Source organism: Penaeus chinensis, chromosome 36, assembly GCF_019202785.1.
Source record: "Penaeus chinensis breed Huanghai No. 1 chromosome 36, ASM1920278v2, whole genome shotgun sequence".
Classification (NCBI taxonomy): domain Eukaryota; kingdom Metazoa; phylum Arthropoda; class Malacostraca; order Decapoda; family Penaeidae; genus Penaeus; species Penaeus chinensis.
In genome coordinates, this window is record NC_061854.1 from 24,947,244 (window position 1) to 24,957,243 (window position 10,000).

A 10,000-nucleotide genomic window follows, 5' to 3' on the forward strand; every position below is an offset into this window, starting at 1 on the left:
TTTTGGAGAATTTGAAGGGGAAGGTGCTAGAGGGTGGGATAAAGAATGAGGTTGGGAAGGTGGTATTGTATCAGGAGGGGTGTTGGGAGGTAGAGGGTCTGGGGAAGAGGGTACTTGTGACATGAGGGATTCACGTGTGTATCCAGGAGGTAGTGGAAAGGATAAAGGGGATGGTGGGAGGGTTGGGTTGGAGTCGGGGGTGATGGGTTTTGTTGGGATGGGGTAGGAGGATTGGGTGTAGGGAGAATATGAGTAGGAGGAGGATGGATATCGGCAGTGTGGAGGGAGCGGGAATTGTAGAATTTGAAGGTGGATGAGTATCAGTTTGGGACTCTACTATGTAGTTCTGAATATCTTCAAGAGTTTCTGTAATGGGGTTGGTTGGGGAGTTTTGTGAGATAAAGGTTTTCTTGTGAGGGGGGGAAGAGAAGTCTGGTGTCTGAAAAATAGGGGCAAAGGAAGGTGGAGGTGATTGTGAGCTAGGGGAAGAGGGGGTGGAACGTTTATTCTGTCTGCTGCGGGTAGTGCAGGGAGGGAGAGGGGAAGGTGTTGGGGCTGTAGTAGAGATTGGGGTGTCTGGATTTAGGATGGCTAAAGAATTTGATTGGGTAGAGATTGGAGTGTCTGGGTTTAGGATGGCAAAATAATTTGACTGGGGAAGGTAGGAGGTAGAAGAAGGGAAGTTAGATGGAGGGGGTTTGGGTTTAGGAGAGGGTGTAGGAGCTTGGGAGGTAGGGGAATTGGCAGAGTGAGCGACATTACTGGAGTAGGGGGTAAGAGAAAAGCCTCGTCGACGTACTTCCTGTCTGGCTTCACGTAGAGTGAGTCCAAGTCTGAATCTGAGAGTTGCTACCTCACTCAAATTTGTAGGTGGGGCAGCCTTTATAAAATACATTATGGGGGCCGCCACAGTTTGCACATGTGCGTGATTGTGCAGAGCAGTTTGATCGAGTATGGCCAGGTTGGGCACATAGCGGGCATCTGGCTGTGGAATGACAGTGTTTGGCTAAACGCCAACAATTTGGGCACTGACGAGGAGGTTGGTATGGTCGGACAGGTAGGGATTCCCCACCCTTGTAATCATTTAAGGGAAGGTCATGTCTAATTTTGGCAATGTTGATGGATTTCTTACGATTTCCTCTGGGAGGAATGGAGTAGCATTGTACATATGTTGCATCATAGTCTGTGAGACAGTTCCAGTGCAAGTATTGAGGGTTGGATGAGGTTCTGTAGGGATGGGATTACCACATAGATCAGTTAGTTTTGTTAATGATATAGCTTCGTTTTCAGTTGTTACTGTGACAAGACGGGAGTGGTCGGGTCGGCTACGGAAAGAGACTTTGCCTACTTGTTTTGGGAGGCATTGTTGGAAGAGGAGGGTGTTTTTAGAGTAAGGAGCTGTGGGAGGGATCACGAAAAATCGGTCCCATTTGGCTGGGCTAAATAGAATATTTAGGATTCTTGTAGAGGTGGGGGTAGTAGAAGTGCGGGGACGTGTGGAGGAGGGGGGTTGTGTTGAGGGGGGTTGTGTTGAGGGGGGTTGTGTTGAGGGGGGTTGTGTTGAGGGGGGTTGTGTTGAGGGGGGTTGTGTTGAGGGGGGTAGTGTTACGGGGAGGTGGGCAATAAGGTTGTAAGGTAGTAATAAGGGGAGATGGGATGGTTGATGAAGAAGGTTGTGGGAGTAAAGGTGTTGAAGTTGAGTATGTTGGGAGAGTAGAAATGTCTCCTGGGGGTTGGTTGTTGATTAGGGTTGATACTGTACTAGTATGCATTGATGATGGAGTTGTTGCAGTGTTCGGAGCCGTGGTCAAAGGGGAGCCGGGATTGGGCTATTTGATAAAGGGGCAAGCCTCATTGCCCCTAATAGTGGGGTTACATCTTCATTATTGGCCATGATAAGCCTGGATTATATTGGGGAAAAAAAACAGTCCACCCCTCAGGGTCCCCTTGAGGGGTAAGGGCCAGGTATGGCAGGGGAATACCGTGCCCATGGTTCCCTCAGGCCGTTCAGGACTGACAAAGTCAGCCTTTCATCCTTTCAGCACGGCTCTCACACCTTAGGAGGTGGATAGTAGAAGGGATTGGTGAAGAAACTGAAACGAAAAGTATAAGTGGGAAGAAAGACCATGCAAAATTAGTTGAGTCGATGGCTGAGTCCCAAGGTTGAGGAGTTCCCCATCATTGGGTCTCAGTCTCCGTCTCCTAAGCCCCCCCACGACAACAACGGGTAAAGGATTGGGGGGGTGAAGAGAAGGGAAAGAAGAGATAACTGTTCAAAATTAGTCGTGTTGAGGGCTGAAGCCCAAGGTAGGGGTGATCTCCCATCATTGGGCCTCAGTCCTAGTCTCCTAAGCCCCCCCTCCCCCCCCAATGGCGACAATGGGCGTGGGACGGAGGGGGGGGTGATCCCCAACATTGCGCCTCAGTCCCCGTCTCCTAGGCCCCCCCACAGTAGTAATGGGCATAGGTTGAAGGGGGGGGGGGGGGCAGTCAATAATAACATCATGTTTTTGTTTATACTTGTATTAATGTAGACAACTTTTGAAAATTAAATAAATTGAATATCATTCAAAACTGAATCTTGAAATAGTATCATACTTCCATGGCATATTAATAAGGTCAGTATATTTAAATGCAAGGTTTTTAAAAGTTTTTTTTTTTTTTTTTTTTTTTTACTCAAAAGGGTATTTAATGATGTAAAACAGGTACTACACAAAGCTGAACTCTCAGAACCCATGTTCCTGGTAATATTTTCCAAAATATATCTAGAATAATTTCAAAAGACAACTGAGTGATCAACCTTTAGAGTTCCCTTGACGATCAGCTGAGTAACCTTCCATGCAATGATGCATATTTTTTTCACAACTATTGATGAATACACCTCGATATTTTAATTCACCAAAATATATAATTCTTTAACAGCCAAACCCATGTACTGCAATAAACAATCCCTGCAGTTGCTAAATTTGCATAGCAGAACAATATGTATATAATAGTCTTGCACAATATACAGACACTTCTGTACAATATAACAATAAGAAAATTTGGCATAGAGCATATTCCCAACCATATCATAAATTCTCAAATTCTGAGATCTTTCAAATTGTATGACTATACTTTTAACATAAAGTAGTATTGAACAATCAAGCCTGTTTCATATTCTTGATGTAAATGGTCTTGAATCTCAAGAACTGGCACCAAAATCCTGCAGCTCAGGATATGAAACTAGATGATTACAAATCAACAAAAGCATAGCACCCAAAGAATGAATTAAAATATTTAACAAAAAAAAATATATATATATAAAAAAAAAAAAATACTAATAATAATATTAATAATAAACAATTACACATCAAGTGGAAACTACATATTTCATTAATGTGGAAAACAAAATACCCACCATAACTAACAACATACTTTTTCAAGGAAACAATACATTAAATTACACAGCATAAAAGAACATGTTTACGATTAGATCTACTTTACTAGACCTTCCAGTGACTGTTTGGCAGCATGCAAGGCTCCAGCTGCTTGCTCTTTCACTGTTGCCAATATGCCTGGACCTTCTTCTTGAATATATTCTACAAAAATGCCTAGCTGTTTACACAAAGAACCCCACAAAATGGTAAGAAATTCGAATACATAAGCAGCATGTGTCCTAATGGTTTCAACTCCTGACATGAAAGCTTTATTTTTACTCAATTCTTCACAAATAACTAGCCATTGTCCATGCAAGAAATTTAGAGCAGATCTTATGGTTTCCACAATATATGCCCAATCAATGTTGTTGTAAATCCATTCATAACACAGAATTGACTTTGCTTTCAGCCAATTCAGTCCTTGTGCTGTAATGTCAATGACTGGGGTTGTGTATACACTGAGGTCTCCTGTATATTCCTCAAGTGCAGCCCAGGCAGCTGAACTACTATCTACAATATTCTTGCTAACAGTCTGAGCTGTCACTTTCAAATTTTCAGGCTGGAATGCTTCGGCAGTGAGATCTGCCAGTTTATGAGAGTTTTCCAACAGTTTTGTGAATGCAGCATTGAGACCTTTCTGTGATAAATCTCCATCAGTGTAAAGATATACACCACCAGAGAGTGTGCCCATTAGGCAAACCATAAGCAGCAAGTTCAGCCAGCCAAGGAGGGATGATCTTGTTGCTGATATAAAAAGAAAAAAGAAAATTTAATGAATTTGATACAAACATTATTCCAAAGACAACTATGACAATAAAAAATAATAGCTTTTGTTCAATTATGAAAGAGCAAGAAAGCGAGCGAGAGAGAGAGAGAGCAAGAGAGACAGAGAGAGAGAGAGCAATAGAGAGAGAGAGAGAGCAATAGAGAGAGAGAGAGAGCAATAGAGAGAGAGAGAGAGCAATAGAGAGAGAGAGAGAGCAATAGAGAGAGAGAGAGAGCAATAGAGAGAGAGAGAGAGCAATAGAGAGAGAGAGAGAGCAATAGAGAGAGAGAGAGAGAGAGAGAGAGAGAGAGAGAGAGAGAGAGAGAGAGAGAGAGAGAGAGAGAGAGAGAGAGAGAGAGAGAGCAATAGAGAGAGAGAGAGCAATAAGAGAGAGAGAGAGAGAGAGAGAGAGAGAGAGAGAGAGAGAGAGAGAGAGAGAGAGCAATAGAGAGAGAGAGAGAGAGAGCAATAGAGAGAGAGAGAGAGAGAGCAATAGAGAGAGAGAGAGAGAGAGCAATAGAGAGAGAGAGAGAGAGAGCAATAGAGAGAGAGAGAGAGAGAGCAATAGAGAGAGAGAGAGAGAGCAATAGAGAGAGAGAGAGAGAGAGCAATAGAGAGAGAGAGAGAGAGAGCAATAGAGAGAGAGAGAGAGAGAGCAATAGAGAGAGAGAGAGAGAGAGCAATAGAGAGAGAGAGAGCAATAGAGAGCAAGAGAGAGAGAGAGCAATAGAGAGCAATAGAGAGAGAGAGAGAGAGCAATAGAGAGCAATAGAGAGAGAGAGCAATAGAGAGCAATAGAGAGAGAGAGAGAGAGCAATAGAGAGAGAGAGAGAGAGCAATAGAGAGAGAGAGAGAGAGAGAGAGAGAGAGAATAGAGAGAGAGAGAGAATAGAGAGAGAGAGAGAGAATAGAGAGAGAGAATAGAGAGAGAGAGAGAGCAATAGAGATAGAGAGAGAGAGCAATAGAGAGAGAGAGAGAGAGCAATAGAGAGAGAGAGCGATAGAGAGAGAGAGCAATAGAGAGAGAGAGAGAGAGCAATAGAGAGAGAGAGCGATAGAGAGAGAGAGAGCAATAGCGAGAGACAGAGAGAGAGAAAACAGCGAGTCAGAGAGAAAACAGCGAGTGAGAGAGAGAAAGAAAACAGCGAGTGAGAGAGAGAGAGAAAGAAAACAGCGAGTGAGAGAGAGAAAGAAAACAGCGAGTGAGAGAGAGAAAGAAAACAGCGAGTGAGAGAGAGAGAGAAAGAAAACAGCGAGTGAGAGAGAGAGAGAAAGAAAACAGCGAGTGAGAGAGAGAGAGAAAGAAAACAGCGAGTGAGAGAGAGAGAGAAAGAAAACAGCGAGTGAGAGAGAGAGAGAAAGAAAACAGCGAGTGAGAGAGAGAGAAAGAAAACAGCGAGTGAGAGAGAGAGAGAAAGAAAACAGCGAGTGAGAGAGAGAAAGAAAACAGCGAGTGAGAGAGAGAAAGAAAACAGCGAGTGAGAGAGAGAGAGAGAAAGAAAACAGCGAGTGAGAGAGAGAGAGAAAGAAAACAGCGAGTGAGAGAGAGAGAGAAAGAAAACAGCGAGTGAGAGAAAGAAAACAGCAAGTGAGAGAGAGCAATAGAGAGAGAGAGAGAGCAATAGAGAGAGATAGAGAGAGAGAGCAATAGAGAGAGAGAGAGCAATAGCGAGAGAGAGAGAGAGAGAGAGAGAAAACAGCGAGTCAGAGAGAAAACAGCGAGTCAGAGAGAAAACAGCGAGTCAGAGAGAAAACAGCGAGAGAGAGAGAAAACAGCGAGAGAGAGAAAACAGCGAGAGAGAGAGAAAACAGCGAGTCAGAGAGAAAACAGCGAGTCAGAGAGAAAACAGCGAGTCAGAGAGAAAACAGCGAGTCAGAGAGAAAACAGCGAGTGAGAGAGAGAGAAAGAAAACAGCGAGTGAGAGAGAGAGAAAGAAAACACCGAGTGAGAGAGAGAGAGAAAGAAAACAGCGAGTGAGAGAGAGAAAGAAAACAGCGAGTGAGAGAAAGAAAACAGCGAGTGAGAGAGAGAGCAATAGAGATAGAGAGAGAGAGCAATAGAGAGAGATAGAGAGAGATAGAGAGAGATAGAGAGAGAGAGAGAGCAATAGAGAGAGAGAGAGAGAGAGCAATAGAGAGAGAGAGAGAGAGAGCAATAGAGAGAGAGAGAGAGAGAGCAATAGAGAGAGAGAGAGAGAGAGCAATAGAGAGAGAGAGAGAGAGAGCAATAGAGAGAGAGAGAGAGAGAGCAATAGAGAGAGAGAGAGAGAGAGCAATAGAGAGAGAGAGAGCAATAGCGAGAGAGAGCAATAGAGAGAGAGAGAGCAATAGCGAGAGAGAGAGAGAGAGAAAAACAGCGAGTCAGAGAGAAAACAGCGAGTCAGAGAGAAAACAGCGAGAGAGAGAAAACAGCGAGTCAGAGAGAAAACAGCGAGTGAGAGAGAAAACAGCGAGTGAGAGAGAAAACAGCGAGTGAGAGAGAAAACAGCGAGTGAGAGAGAAAACAGCGAGTGAGAGAACAGCGAGTAGAGAAAGAAAACAGCGAGTGAGAGAGAGAGCAAGAAAACAGCGAGTGAGAGAGAGAGCAAGAAAACAGCGAGTGAGAGAGAGAGAAAGAAAACAGCGAGTGAGAGAGAGAAAGAAAACAGCGAGTGAGAGAGAGAGAGAAAGAAAACAGCGAGTGAGAGAGAGAGAGAAAGAAAACAGCGAGTGAGAGAGAGAGAAAGAAAACAGCGAGTGAGAGAGAGAGAGAGAAAGAAAACAGCGAGTGAGAGAGAAAGAGAAAACAGCGAGTGAGAGAGAGAGAGAAAGAAAACAGCGAGTGAGAGAGAGAGAAAGAAAACAGCGAGTGAGAGAGAGAGAAGACAGAGTGACAAAGAGAAAGATGAGAGAATCTTAATAAGAATTTTTACCTTGTTTGGACTTCTTTTTCTCTTTTTTGTTAGAGGCTCTTGGTGCTACAACCTTCAAAGGTACAGGTGTTCTTCCATTGGCTTCTGACTTGACCTTAATAAGTGGAACTTGTTCTGCTTTCTTTTTCTCTTTCGCTGCCTTCCTTTCGGCTCGCTTTTTGGCCTGCTTTTCTTCTTCTGCTCGGAGCCGTGCAGCCTCCATCTCTGTTGTGTGAAAAGTGTTTTAAGCTGCATTTTCAATGTCCTATTAAAAAAATCTATATTCAGAAATGTAGAAATGGTTGACAACTTAAATGTACTTTGTTATGATTGGGTAGAAGAGGTATATGCTGTGGAACCATAACAATGTATCCAACCTTTCCATAACTTATTTTCCAGGGGCAGTCTTTAATCATTGACTTGTATTAGCTTCAAACCCTAATACCTACAGATATATGAACATCTCAACAAACCTTCCTCTCTCTTAAGCTTCTGTAGTCTTTCGTTTTCCATCTGAATCTGTCTTTGTTTCAGATGTGCTATAACGTTGCGAGCAGCAGCTTCACACTCTTTCTTGTTGAGGCAATCCCCAGCCACTTTCCTCAAAGTTGGGTTGAGATTGTTGCCCTTTAGGTCAAGCCACTTGAGTTTCCGTAACTGACAGAATGTCACTGGTAAATCTGTCAACTACAACATAGTTTGTATCAGAAAGAAAATAAAAATGATGATAATTTCTTCCCAATAAATTTTCTTTGAAGGGAATTCTATATATTTATTTAATTACAACATAATCTGACACTTTCTACGATTCATCTTGTACCTCCCATAGACCCATTTTACTCCTTTGACCATGAATGTATCTCTCATAACTTGGGAATATCCAGGTCTATTATGTAAAGAGGGCATTCACTAAAATCACATTTTATATCTGGCCAGAAGAAACACCTCACATCCATTACTCAGAAGCAATGCAATATTCCTGTTGCTGTCCATTAATTCACACTAAAGTCCTCTGTCTATAATTAGAACTGTTCTCCTGCACGATCTTTTGTATTAAGAATACAAACTAGGATTATCAAAAACTTATAAAAATGTATTGAATTCGGCCAGTGATGGGTTTCCACAATGTCTTTTCTGGCAAATATTAACTAAGGTTCCAGTTAACTGTCTATACTAGTTCCATTTACACAAGGGGTAAACCACACATCACCACCTCACCTGACTGTGGACAGTCAAACACAAATACAAACACAAAAACACACACACACACAAAAAACACACACACACAAAAACACACACACACAAAAACACACATATACTTAGCCATACATGATAACAATTTAAGTGTTAGTCAAGGATTGTATTCTTTTGAAGTTCAGTCAAGTATGTGTGTGAGCAAGTGTGACTGTCCACAGACAGGTGGGGTGGCAATGTGCATTATGCCATCTTGCATAATTGGAAGTAGTAGAGACTATGAGCTTAACCGGAACCTTGAGACTTGACTTAATCTCCAGGTGACTTGTATTTTCCTTCCTTCCAGTCATTTCTGAGTTCTTGGCCTTGGTCATCAGCCTGCTTCTGATCCTTATACCCATCTGCTGATCCCTCTTTATCTATTGGGAAGTTATTGACCCTTTTGAGAACCCCAGCTCAAGAGTAAAGATGCATCAAAATCACTTTAATCTATACTCCTAATAACATAAATAATTAATACAGAAGAATAAGTCTGGTAATAAACTATTAACGCATTGCCGACGGGCATGGCACATATGTCCATGCCATGCCCACTGAGAGTTTACTTGTTTATTTGTTTTTACACATAGATAGCTACACTTGCACAAAGTCCCTAATGAGCCAGTTATGAGTACTGCCTGTCTCGCCAGTTCACCCTTTTCATTGATTTACGAAAATATTTTACATTATCTTATTTTGCTGCTACTAATGTTTATAACATTATAGTAATTATGTTTATAATAACAATAACACCATCAATATTCATAGCACTAGTAAAAAATGTGTTTTTCCCACCAATTCAAGGAAAGGTGAAATCAAGATCTAATTGACTCCTTTGTGGCTAAGCACTAGCAGAGCCATCTATGTACATAGACATTTCACAAAAATATAAAAAATGAGCACGGCATTTTCCAATCTTTTTTATTCATATTCCCGTGCAGCTATGGGTTAACATACTTGAGAATAAAAGGAGAGCAACACAAAAATTCTATGTTAACCAATCTGCTTCTCAGCCATGGAAGAGTGGTCCATCTGATATAAGGAGAGACTGGTATATATTGCTCACATTTTAGAAAACAAAGTTGGCTTACACACCTGGTTGTTATACAAGTCAAGATACTGCAAATTTTGCAGGAGATGGATGTTCGAAGGGAGGTCTTTCAGCTTGTTGGAACTCAAATCCACACGAGTGACATTTGTCAAAGCAATTGCAAAGTTGGACGGTAAACTGGTCAGCTGGTTATTTGAAAGATCTATCTTGGTTGCCCTTGGCAATGCCGCCTGTTGACAAAAAAAGATACATAAATAAAACAACTTGCTGCAATTTTATGCTTGGGATATAAAAATATACATGCATACACAATGACGAAAAGAACGTTTTACTGTGAGAAATTATTAAATGGTAACTTGTGGTTATCTTACTAACTCCATGTAGGTTTTGAAGTTGAAGAAAATTGTGGTCAAATTTTAACTAGAGGAAGTGAGTGCCTGTATTACAAACATTTAATAATGTTATTTCAAAACTCAGAATTATTTTAAAGATAAATTTACTATATGTATGTTCAAATCTGTAAACTCATCATTGTTTTTAGAACATTGGTAGTTTCCTGATAGAAGCAGTAAGTTGGCCATGCCAACAGGCAATGCATGTACATACATGCCATACCCACTGTGAGTTTACTTGTTTAATT

General features: G+C 41.7%; 1 protein-coding gene across 1 annotated transcript in view; it reads right to left on the bottom strand.

Annotated features, from left to right (window-relative positions):
• Positions 1-2,650: 2,650 nt before the first annotated feature.
• The window catches only part of LOC125044710 (leucine-rich repeat-containing protein 59-like), a 12,199-nt gene continuing 4,849 nt past the window's right edge, over positions 2,651-10,000 (bottom strand). The window contains exons 2-5 of the mRNA XM_047641582.1: positions 9,405-9,590; positions 7,550-7,763; positions 7,098-7,301; positions 2,651-4,163 (exon numbers count right to left, since the gene is read on the bottom strand). Of these exons, the coding sequence (XP_047497538.1) occupies positions 3,478-4,163; positions 7,098-7,301; positions 7,550-7,763; positions 9,405-9,590 (1,290 nt within the window). The 3' untranslated portion in view covers positions 2,651-3,477. The remainder of the gene's footprint in view (positions 4,164-7,097; positions 7,302-7,549; positions 7,764-9,404; positions 9,591-10,000) is intronic.